This window comes from Balaenoptera ricei, chromosome 8 (genome assembly GCF_028023285.1).
Source record: "Balaenoptera ricei isolate mBalRic1 chromosome 8, mBalRic1.hap2, whole genome shotgun sequence".
Lineage (NCBI taxonomy): Eukaryota > Metazoa > Chordata > Mammalia > Artiodactyla > Balaenopteridae > Balaenoptera > Balaenoptera ricei.
Genome location: NC_082646.1, coordinates 41,323,341 through 41,336,187, shown reverse-complemented (window position 1 = coordinate 41,336,187; position 12,847 = coordinate 41,323,341). Strand labels below are relative to the sequence as shown.

General features: G+C 42.4%; 1 protein-coding gene across 1 annotated transcript; it reads left to right on the top strand.

Annotated features, from left to right (window-relative positions):
- Window positions 1-203: 203 nt before the first annotated feature.
- LOC132369713 (lysine-specific demethylase 4D-like) lies at window positions 204-1,769 on the top strand. Its single transcript, XM_059929385.1, has one exon. It carries the CDS (start codon window positions 204-206, stop codon window positions 1,767-1,769), a length of 1,566 nt encoding a protein of 521 aa, XP_059785368.1.
- Window positions 1,770-12,847: the final 11,078 nt, after the last annotated feature.

Here is a 12,847-nt window from a genome sequence, read left to right as displayed (position 1 = left end):
GCATCAGTCCTGAGCAAGGCTTCTGCCCAGCGTGGAGTCCCCTGGAGAATCAGCAAGCCTAAGAAATATTATCAACTCATTGCATTAAAGTCTACTGCGGGCTCCTGCTGATATACTCCAACCCATTTTTGAAAAAGTAGTGTTTTCCAGCATCCTCACCTGCCCAGAACATACATCAGAACTTGGGAGTTTCCCGCTTATTAATGAAAGCTATGAAGTCTAAGTCCAACTGGGCCCAGAACCCAAGTTGTAGAATAATGGTATTTCATCCAACCAAAGAAGAGTTTAATGATTTCGATAAATACATTGCTTATATGGAATCCCAAGGTGCACACCGAGCAGGCGTGGCGAAGATCATTCCACCCAAGGACTGGAAAGCCAGACAGACCTATGATGATATCAATGACATCTTAATAGCCGCTCCCCTCCAGCAGGTGACTTCTGGGCAGGCAGGTGTGTTTACTCAATACCACAAAAAGAAGAAAGCCATGACCGTGGGTGAGTACCACCACTTAGCAAATAGTGAAAAATACCGGACGCCACCACACTTTGATTTTAAGGACCTGGAGCGAAAATATTGGAAAACACGCCTCTATGATTCACCAGTATATGGTGCGGACGTGAGTGGCTCCTTATTCGATCAAAGCACGGAGCAGTGGAACCTTGGACACCTGGGAACCATTCAGGACCTGCTGGAGCAGGAGTGCGGAGTGGTCATCGAGGGCGTCAACACCCCCTACCTGTACTTCGGCATGTGGAAGACCGCCTTCGCCTGGCACACGGAGGACATGGACCTTTACAGCATCAACTACCTGCACTTCGGGGAGCCCAAGACGTGGTACGCGGTGCCCCCGGAGCACGGCCGGCGCCTGGAACGCCTGGCCAGGCAGCTTTTCCCGGGCAGCGCGCGGGGCTGTGAGGCCTTCCTGCGGCACAAGGTGGCTCTCATCTCGCCCACGGTCCTCAAGGACAACGGCATCCCCTTCGATCGGGTCACTCAGGAGGCTGGGGAGTTCATCGTGACCTTTCCCTATGGCTACCACTCTGGCTTCAACCATGGCTTCAACTGCGCGGAGGCCATCAATTTCGCCTGCCCGCGCTGGATCGATTATGGCAAAGCGGCCTCGCAGTGCAGCTGCGGGGAGGCCCGGGTCGCCTTCTCCATGGACGCCTTCGTGCGCATCCTGCAACCGGAGCGCTACGAGCTGTGGAAACGCGGGCAGGAGCGGACCGTGGTGGACCACACGCAGCCCACGGCGCCCGACAGCCAGGTCCTGAACGCCTGGAGGGAGGTCCGCGCGCCCCTGGGAGCCGCTCTCGGCCAGAGGCACCACCTGCCCCGCCGCGCTCTGCGCCCCCGCAGGGCTGTAGCCGCGGGCGCTGGGACCAGCCACCGAGTCCCTGTGCGTGCTGGGTGCCGGCGCCCCTCGCCGGCCCGGGGGTCGTGCTCTGCCGCCCAGTTCGGGGCTGCGGCCACCAGCACCTCCGGCGAGCCCGGCCCGACCCAGCCGCCGACCGCAGGTCCATCCGCCCCGGATCGCCACCCAGCTGGAAGATGTGGCCCTCGTCGTCGTCCTTGGGAACAGGGCCCTCAGGAGCCAGCTGCTCCCCCCAGGGCTAAGAGGAGGCTTTCGTTAGACACAGATCAGGACCCAGAGGCTCCGCCCCTGCCTGTGGAGGCACCCTCGCCGGACAGCGCCGCCCCGCTCAGCCCTGGGCTCCAGCATCCCGCCACGGCTTCTGGCTGTGGTTGTGGCCCCGTCCCCTAAGCCCAGGGGATGCCTTTCTACCCCACTGCTCCTGCGTGGGGATCCTTTGAGACTGGTCATATTTACATTTCAGAGCTTTGGGTATTTGCAGGTCACTAGTCTTGCGTGAGAGTGCCTCCTGTGCTGCCGCTGGACGTGCTGGGTCTGTGGTGTTTACCAAATTCTCCAAAGTTTGTTCTTCCTTCCAGACCCTGGAATGCTTGGACACCGCTAACTCCTGTGTCACAAACTGAGGTTTCATGCACTGGACACTCTAGTGGCTCTGGGAACTAGATCCTGCTGAGGTCGCCAGAGCCCAATCTACCTCACACTCCCATCCTGTGGGCCAGCTCTGGATGCTGCTGAACTTCTAAAGAACCCTGGGCTTTCATTACCCTCCAGTCTCTCTCCTTTTCCTCTTCCCCCTTCTCTTCCCACTTTTCTTGCCAAATTAGGTCCTTTTGACCAATTAGGTCAGTAGAGACTAAGATAATAATTGATAATCTTTCTGAGTCTTTGATGTATTGAAAATATGTTCTCTGCCAGTATGGTAACTAGAATGTTAAAATCTGAGTTTATTAAATATATTAAAAGTAACCAGAATGTTAAAATCTGACTTTATTTTCTGGGTTGTTCAGTCAGTCAACGGAGAGGTGGTCGTTTTTTCTGCACTTTTCTTAATAATTATATCAAAACATTTCAAGCAAAACTTATTTTTCTGAGCTTGTTGCCTTGTGTGATGTTGGTGAGTGAGTTTGGGGTTGATTGTTGGGTTCCAGCTGGCTGGCTGGGTTGGGGGGTTTTGTTTGCAGGCCTATCTGAAGGATGACTTGGTGGAAATCACCTGGCACTTGGCTGATCCAAGTTGCTAGGAGAGATGAGCAAACAGAGGACAAAAAGTGCCAGCATGTGAAAATCTTCTCTGCAAGTCTCCACTGCCTTCTCAATGCTGTATGTATATTTCACATGGTTAGGTCATTGATACATCCCAAGAAACAAATCCACCAATAAAGGAACAAGACAATTTCAAGTGGGCATATGTTCTGTGAAGAGATTAAAGGGGATGGGATGCTAGTGCAGAATGGGCAGTGTGGTTCCGGTGGGCAGGGAATACTTCATAGAGCAGGAGACCTTTCTGAGTCCCAAATGACAAGAAGGAAGGTCCAGAGCTGATTTCCACTAGGATGAAACAGCAAGTGTAACAGCCCTAACAGAGAGCTTGGTGTTCTTGTGTGGACAGAGAGGAAGCTCATTTGTGTCTGGGGCACTGAGAAGGGAGAGGCAGGGTCCAGGGTATGCAGGACCTTGTAGCTCATGTGAAATATTTGAGTTTTTTTCAACTTGAAATGAGAAGGCATTGGAAGTTTAAAACAGCACTTGACATGATATACTTTACATATCTAACTAATCACCTTAATTGTTCTGTGGACCCCTTGGGGGCAGGAGAAGTAGTTAGTTAGAACACCTAAGTAATGCAGGTGAGAATTGATGGTTACTGACTTAGGCCATAGTGTTGAAGATGCACAGAAGTGGCCAAACTCAGAATCAATTTTGGAAATTGAAAGTGATAGTTTGATGCAGAAGGAAACACTTCAGAGAATCAAACCACATCTCTCTTCCCTCCAGCTCTCCCCTACAGAAGTTCAGTAAGATTCTGGAATTTGAAGCACCATGTAAAACTAAAGGCAGGACTAATGAAAAAGTTAGACTTGTTTGAAGTTCTGATTGAGGAGTAGCAAAAGCCCACATCTCATCCCTATCACCATGCAGCTAGGCAACTGTGTGGTAGTATATTCTGTGGAAAACTGAAGCTGAGAGACTGAACTCAGGATCCTCAGTGGAGGATGGCAGTGAGATGCTTGGCTGGAAAGATGATTAAGCCCTGTATTGAGACGGTGGAACCGCATGATGGAAGCAGACTGGAATTACTGGGAAGGCAGCAGCCCTGGAGAGCAAGTGGACCATAGTAGATCTCATATGAGCAAGGAGTAAACTTTCATGTGATAAGGAACTGAGATCTTGAGGGCTTTTGGTCCTTTCATTTAGGTCAGTTGTGGATATGGCAGTGCAGAGAAATAAGGGAACTCTGAAAAGTCTCTGTGAAGACAGTAGCCTGGCTCATATTGCCATTTTAAATTTTAGAAACTGAAATTTTCCTTGTTATATTTCAGGGATATCACAATCTCTTCCCGGCAGATACACGCTCCAAATAGCCTAGGATAACAAAATTGGGGGTTTTGAAGGCCAAGAAACAAAAATAAATTTCAGAGAATATTTCTTCCACTATACTCCTTATGTTTTTCACTCACTTTTATACTTGAAACAAAATTTCCTTTGCCTAATAAAGAGTAGCAATGTTAAAAATACAGTTTAGGTTTACCAGTATACTGGTTCCTAAATTAGTCTTCTTGACCTAAGGAGGCATTTCTCAAAAGAAGATATACAAATGGCCAACAGACCCATGAAAAGATGCTCAACATCGCTAATTATTAGAGAAATGCAAATCAAAACCCCAGAGAGGTGTCACTTCACACCTGTCAGAATGGCCATCGTCAAAAAGTCTACAAATAATAAATGCTGGAGAGGGTGTGGATGAAAGGGAACCCTCTTACACTTTCGGTGGGAATGCAAATTGGTTCAGCCACTATGGAAAACTGTATGGAGGTTGCTTAAAAAAACTAAAAATAGAGCTACCATATGATCCAACAATCCCATTCCTAGGCGTATATCCGGAAAAGACGAAAACTCTAATTCGAAAAGATACATGCACCCCAGTGTTCACAGCAGCCCTATTTACAATAGCCAAGACATGGAAACACACCAAGGGCCATCAACAGATGATTGGTTTAAGAAGAAGTGGTATATACATACCATGGAATATTACTCAGCCACAAAAAGATGATATATTGCCACTTGCAGCAGCATAGATGGACCTAGAGAATGTCATACTAAGTGAAGTAAGACAGAAAAAGACAAATATATCACTTACCTGTGTAATCTAAAAAACAATACAAGTGAATCTATATACAAAACAGAAACAGACTCAAAGACAGAGAAAACAAACTTGTGGTTAGCTAAGGGGAAAAGGAGCAGGGGAGGGATAAATTAGGTGTATGGGATTAACAGATACACACTATTGTACAGAAAACAGATAAGCAATAAGGATTTGTAAAAAAAAAAACCAAAACAAACAAAAACAAAACAAAAAAACCCACAAGGATTTGCTATATAGCACAGGGAAGTGTATTCAATATCTTATAATAAGCTATTATGAAAAATAATCTGAAAAAATATGTATATAACAATCACTTTTCTGTACACCTGCAACTAACAAAATATTGCAAATCAACTAGATTTCCATTATAAAAAGATTAGTCTTCTTGAAAGGATCAGGAGCTGAGAGTGGTAATGAAGGGGATTCATCAAGCAATTCTATTAAAAATTCTATTTTATTTCAAGGCAAGTGACACACTCAATTTGGATACTCACAATCTGGACCACTCTTCTCAAGAAAAGATGCCCAGATCCAGCTGTTCTTCCATGTCCAGTAAGTTGTTGCTATACTTAATCTTGGAAAAGCAAGGGACATTGACAATGACAGTTAAATAAAGGCAAGGATAGAGCCACCTTTGTTCTCACTGCCACGCTCTCTCCTAGGCCTCTCTCCACTTCTGAGAAATAACAATCACGAGTCCAGTGTATATTCATCAAGTTTGGAGACAAAAGGCTACGAAACGGAAAGGAGTATGTTGTGTGGTTTAAACAACATACCCCCACCATCACCTTTTAAAAAAGTCAATATTACAGTATCAAGATCTAAAGACTTTCCTATCTATAGTCCCTAGTTAGGTCAACGAAGTCCACTAGATCTGTGTAATTTATTTTATTTTATTCGTTCTGGTGCTGATGGACAATAGGGTTATTTGCAAATCTTTGTTATTTCAAAGTATGCTTCACAGAACAGCTTTGTATATAGGATTTCTGGGTTGTATTTATGTTCACTTTTAACTTTTTAGGAAAAGCCACCTTGCCCTCCAATTTCCAGCTCTATTGGCAGTGTGGGAGAGTTCTGGTTTCTCCCGATCTTGACCCACGGTTTTATATTGTCAGACCGAATCGAAATGGGCAGAGAACAGCTTCTCAGATTGCTAGTGATCCTGCACATCTTCTTGTATTTATTGGCCATTTGGATTTCCTCTTTTCTGAATTACCTATTCTAAAGCTCTGCCTACTTTTTTTGGTTTGACTATTTTTTGTTGTTGTTATGTAGAAGTTATGTGATATTCAGGATACTAATTCATTGTCTATTTCATGTATGATGACAAACTTCTCCTAGACTGTAATTTCCTTTAATTTGTTACGTCCTAGTATTAGTGAGGGTTCTGCAGAGTAATAGAACCGATAGGAGGTATGTGTACAGCTCTTAGTAGAGGAACTCATTCATCTGGCTATGGAGGCTGAGGAATCCCACGATCTGTCAGGTGGGCCGTCTGCAAGATGGAGAACGGGGAATATGGTTGAGTCTGGGTTCGAAAGCCTGGGAACCAGGAGTGCCCATGTCAGATGTCCCAAAGCAAGAGAAGACGGATGCATCTGCTCAAGCAGAGAGAGTAAGTTCACCCTTACTCTGCTCTTTTGTTGAATTTGGGCTCTCAGTGGTTTGGGTGCTCCCGCCTGCAGTGGTGAAGGCGCCCTTTACTCAGTCTACTGATGCAAGTGCTAATCTCTTCACTGAAGAGCCATGCAGAACATACAGAAGTGACGCTTTACCAGCTATCTGGGCATCTCTTAGCCCAGTCTACATGTGAAATTAACCATCACAGTCATTAGTTTGGAATCATTTAAATATATCAATCACTCCCATCATGGTGCTTTTGGTTTTATATGCCATTGTTCCACCCTGAGTTCATAAAAACATTCTTCAATATTTTGTCTTAAAATTCTGTGTTGTATCTGTCTGTAATGCACCTCAAATTTATTTATGTAAGTGGTATGAGGTCAAGCTCCAATTCCACCCCCCAAAATAGTGCCAATGCCACTACCACATATTGAATAGCCCATCCTTCCCCATTGGTTTGCTACACTACCTCCATCATAGGCACACTCCCACATATCCATGTGTCTGTGTCTGGCCTCTCTATTCTGTACGCAGATACATTTGTCCATTGCAGCTCAAATACCACAGATCGGTAGAGGAGAAATCACCCCTCTTTGTTCTTCTTTTAAGGAATCATCTTGGAGATTCTTGTTTGAATACTTCCCTACTTACTAGATCTGTCAGCTTGAGCAAGTTTCTTAATATCTCCTTGATGCGGTTTCCTCATATGAGAAATAGGGTTCCTAGGATTTCCCTTATAGGGTCATTATGAAGATAAGGCAGAAATAAATTATTCTATGCAGAGTGCATTGAACAGTGTCTGGCATTAGATAGTCACCGTATATTAGCTATTTTTAATAATATTTGTTCTGTTAGAGGTACAGAGAAACTTCTGTGGATCAAAGAAAATGAAAAAGAGAGTGAAAAGACAAATTAAAGAGTGAGAACAGATATCGTGTTACTCATACCCAGTAAAGAACTAATAAGCAGAACATAAAACTACTACCAAGACAGACAACCCAGCAGAAAAATGGACAAAATACTTGATGAGGCACTTCCTGAAGGAGCACCCCCAATCAACCAATAATCATCAGAAAAATGGGTTCACCCCTATTAGTAACCAAGTAAATGCAAATCATTATGAGGTACCCCTGTTCCCTCACCTGATCGGCTAAAACTAACAATGCAGAAAATCACCAAAGGTCTGCAAAACTGAAGGGCGATGAGCACCCTTGCATGCAGCTAGTGTGTAAACTGGTAAAATGTGTTGAAAACATTTGGCAAGTTGAAGTTTACATATTCTATGGCCAGTATAGGCGTCAGAGAATTTTCAGAGCGACGCTGTTTGTAAGAGGCCAAAAGTGGAAACAACCCAAAGCCCCACCAACAGTAGAAAGTTTATATGGTTGAATACAGCCCTGAAACAGAAAAGTCCAGCTGCATGCAATGGCGTAAATGATGAAAAAATACACCAAAAATACACTAAAGTACATAAATACAATTGTGTTTCTTCAAGGTTATATAAAGTTTTCAAAAATGGACAGAGTTTTAATTTTATAATGTTTACCAAAATTACTATGTGAATAGTTAGGATAAGGTCAGTGTAGGAGGCAGAAGGGGCTGTAATCTGGGAAAAAGAGCACAAGTCAGGCAGCCAGGTGCCTGGCAATGTTGCATTTCTTGACCTGGGTAGTGGCTCCACTTCTGTTCACTCTATAGTTATTTGTTGAAGTGTACATATATGCTCTACAGATTTCTGTGAACACTTTATATTTCATAATTTAAAATATTTTTAAAAGTGCTCTAAAAAATTGTCACATAGTGGTTCATAGAATCATTTGGTTTATAGTGTGTTGTATTGTAGACTGTTTCCAAAACCCAGATGATGTTTCTAATTTTTTTCATTCTAATATTGTTTATTGATGCCTTCTCCTGTTTATTTCTTATTTACAATATTATACTTAGTAATACGTAAGTTTTTGGACAGTTTTAGACTTACAAAACATTGAGCACGTGGATCAGGGAGTAGTGACCCGACCCCACTCACATGTCCCCCTATTAGTAACTTCTTAATTCCCATGATATATTGATTACAATTAATAAACCAATGTCAATATATTATTGTCTACTAAAGGCTCTCATTGGTTCAGATTTCCTCACCTTTTACCCAACGTCCTTTTTCTGTTCCAAGATCTCATCTAAAACATCAAATTACATTTAGTTTTCATGTCTCCTTAGGTTTCTCTTGGCTGTAACAGATTCTCAGACTTTCCTTGTTTTTGACCAAAAGTTTGTATAGAAACCTGACAGTTTGGGGAAATACTGGTCAGGTATATTGTAGGATGCCCCCCTAGTGGAATTTGATGCTTTTCTTATGATTATCTTGGGTTTCTGTATGTTTTTGGAGGAAGAGTACAGAGGGAATTTTATCACATTTTAATCACATCATATCAAGGACATATACTATCAAAGTAATTTATGGCTTTTTTTTTTTTTGGCCACGCCTCATAGTTTGTGGGATCTTAGTTCCCTGGCCAGGGATCGAACCTGGGCCCTAGGCAGTGAAAGCGTGGAGTCCTAACCACTGGACGGCCAGGGAATTCCCAGTTTATGACTCTTGATGTTGACCTGGTTAAAATGGTGTTTGGCAGGGTCCTCCTCTATAAAATCACTGCCCCTCCCCGACTCCCATCCCCACTTGCCACTCTGCACCTGCTTCTCACGCTAAGGGAGCACTCCCTTCCTTTAGCAGGGAGGACTACATAATTTATCAACCAGTTCTTTCTTTATTTTATTTTTTAAGTAACAGACTTCTGTTTTATTAATCATTTGTATTTTTGTATATGGCTGTTCTCCCTTTTGTTTTTTGAATTGTTCTATCATTTTTATCTTTTTTTTCTTTCAAATAGTTCTGAGGTATTCTGGTTTAGGTTGTACTAACTACTTGCGTACAACATAAAAATCAATAGATTTCAAGCTATTATATGGATATTGTTGTAGATGTTATGTGGATATTCATTTTTATATAAATATGGTTGTGTTCAGTTTCTTGATTATTGACTTTCAATTTTATTTCATGATTGAAATAAAAGATTGATGAAGATGGTACTCAATATGTTGATTCTATGGAATTTTTATTGAGATTTATTATGTGGTCTTCTAGTGGTAAATTTTTGTAAATGTTTTATATGTGTTGAAAAGCATTTTGCTATGTGGTTGCTGCAGGTAATATAATCAAATTTGTTAAATTTATTGTTTAAACTTTTATAACATTATTAATTTTCTTCTCTCCACGTCTATCAGTTTCTGGGAGAAAGGTGTTTGAAAAAAAAACCTCCCACCATGATTGCAAATATGTCAGTTTTACCTTATAATTCTCAGTCTTTGTGTTCTATGTCTCAGTGCTATGTGTCTAGGTGTGTAAAGTGCATCATTGTAATCTTTCCCATGAGTTTTTCTTTTTGATAACCATAAGCTTTCCTTCTTTGACCTTACAAATACATTTGATATCAATTGCTGCTAGACCAGGTTTCTTTTGTTTAATATTTGCTTGGTTTGACTTTCGCACGCCTTTTATTTTCAACCTCTTAGTTTGCTGTAAGATTGGTTTAAAAAATCAAAACGGCGCAGACAAAGTGGGCTGACCAACCAGAGCAATTACTGTTGATCGGTGCTGATCAAATTATACCTTTGCCCAGGTAGAAAGCCAGAGCCATCAGGACATGGGTCTGCATTTGGAGGCCAGCTGCCCAGAGAACACCGTCTCTCTCTCTCTGGGTCCTTGAATATCTCCAACTGGAATCAGGATTTTGTTGGTAGAAGATAGGTCACTTTATTTCTATAATTTGTGCTTATGAGCAAAAGAGTTATTTTCCTACCAGAAGTTTTAAAAAATGACACTATTTATGCATAGAGAGAGAGCGAGAGAGCGAGAGAGAGGGAACTATACATTGGGATATCCTTTCCTTGAGTTTTGCTTTTTAAACTTTTTTCCAACTTGTGAAGTTAATTATTTTCTTAGTATTTTCTTGGGAAAAATCACACAGATTTTCAGGAAAAAACACCTCATTGAGTGAATTGCAATCTAATGGGAATGAGAGGGTTTCTAGAACTGAGTAAGGAGTGTGTCAATTGGAAGGGACTTGAAAATTATGTGGGATCAAATTAGAGATTTTGATTGGATATGAGGGTATTCGAATTGGGGTGGTACTGATCGAATTGAAATTGCTGTGGGACATATATAGTCAGACTTTGAGCACAGCCTGTTTCATTCAGAGGCTGAATCCTTCAAGGAAACCATTTTCTGGGTCCTAGTGTATCATCATTTGGAATTAAGATTTTAGACTAGCAGAAGGCAAGCACTTTTTTGGCCTTTTTTTTTTGCCTTGAAAGCATAAAGATGAAAAGGATGACATTTTATATCAGAAAGCAACTTTTTTTCCCTGGTAAAATTTTCATTTATTTATGCATTTAAAGTACAAGCATTGCATGCATATCATTTTTAGATTTCTTCATTGGGGCCATGTATTTCTGTTATTAAAGGGATTAAAACCTTTTTACTCTTTCACTGTATAATTGATTGTTAACTGGTGTACGGGATTGATAGATTTTGTATGATAATCAGTGTCTAGAAACTTGGTTGAACCCTCTATTTCTTTTTTAATTTTTAACATCTTTATTGGAGTATAATTGCTTTACAATGGTGTGTTAGTTTCTGCTTTCTAACAAAGTGAATCAGTTATACGTATACATATGTCCCCATATCTATTCCGTCTTGCGTCTCCCTCCCTCCCACCCTCCCTATCCCACCCCTCTAGGTGGTCACAAAGCTCCGAGCTGATCTCACTGTGCTATGCGGCTGCTGCCCACTAGCTATCTATTTTACATTTGGTAGTGTATATATGTCCATGCCACTCTCTCACTTTGTCCCAGCTTACCCTTCCCCCTCTACATATCCTCAAGCCCATTCTCTAGTAGGTGTGCATCTTTATTCCCATCTTGCCCCTAGGTTCTTCATGAGCATTTTTTTTTTTTTAGATTCCATATATATGTTTTAGCATACGGTATTTGTTTATCTCTTTCTGACTTACTTCACTCTGTATGACAGTCTCTAGGTCCATCCACCTCACTACAAATAACTCAGTTTCATTCCTTTCTATGGCTGAGTAATATTCCATTGTATATAGGTGCCACATCTTCTTTATCCATTCATCTGTTGATGGACATTTCGGCTGCTTCCATGTCCTGGCTATTGTAAATAGAGCTGCAATGAACATTTTGGTACATGACTCTTTTTTGAATTATGGTTTTCTCAGGGTATATGCCCAGTAGTGGGATTGCTGGGTCGTATGGTAGTGCTTTTTTTGTTTTTTAAGGAACCTCCAAACTGTTCTCCATAGTGGCTGTATCAATTTACATTCCCACCAACAGTGTATGAGAATAAACTCTGTTTCTCTTTTCCAATATGAGACCTTCATTCATTGACGCAACAAATATTGTTAAGCCCCCTCACCGTGACAGTCTAGTACTACATGCTAAGGGAACATAATATGAAGTTTATGATCTGCTTGGAGACAGACAGGCAATTAGGCAGTTTCACCGTGCCACAGCTTCTTCCCAGCTACCATAACCATAGCCAGGCTCTCCCCCAAACTGCTGGTTTCAGAGCCTCTGAAGAAGTTATCTTGTACTGGGAACAGTCAGTCTCAAGTTCAGGGCCAAAGCCTCTTGGGGTTCTCAGACGTGTTTCAGTCTGTTCTTGGGCTCATGGCAGCTCTCTTGTTCACTTTTCTCAATCGTACCTGACAAATGGGCACAGGTCAGCTTTTTGGGAGAATGATGGCTGCCCCAGGCATTCCTTTCTTACCAGGGCTGCAGGGGGATGGGACTGGCTTTGAATGTCCCCACTGGCTGCTTCACTCTAGGAATGAGTGTGGCTTACTGTCAAATCCCTCCCTTCCTCCGCCCATGACATTGACATTCCTTGGCTCCTTTAAGGAGCCGGGGCATTTCAATTCCATTTCTTGTGTTCCATTCAGTTTTCCCACTCTCTCCCTCCTTGCTATGGACCGAATGTGTCCTCCTAAAATTCATATGTTGACACCTTAATCTCCAATTAGGGATTTGCAGGTGGGGCCATTGGGAAGTCTTTAGATCATGAGGGTGGAGCCCTCGTGAATGAGATTAATGCCCTTCTAAAGAGAGATGATTATTCTCTTCACCATGTGAGGATGCAGCAAGAAGGTGGCTGTCTGTAAAGCAGGAAGAGAACCCTCACCAAGAAGCTGACCATGCTGGCACCCTAGGCTTGGACTTCCTGCCTCCAGAACTGTGAAAAAAAACTGTTGTTCAATCCCCCCAGTTTATGGTACCTTGTGCTAGCAGCCCAAATGGATAAAGACACCCTTGTAACTGCTTGTCTACAGTTCACACTGCCTGCTCTAGGAGAAAGGTAAAAACAAGTAGGCTAGAGACAGGAAACGTGGTTACCATATTATGAGGG

Coding starts and splice junctions, on each gene's coding strand:
- LOC132369713 (XM_059929385.1), top strand. CDS start 204: ATGAAAGCTATGAAGTCTAAGTCCAACTGGGCCCAGAACCCAAGTTGT.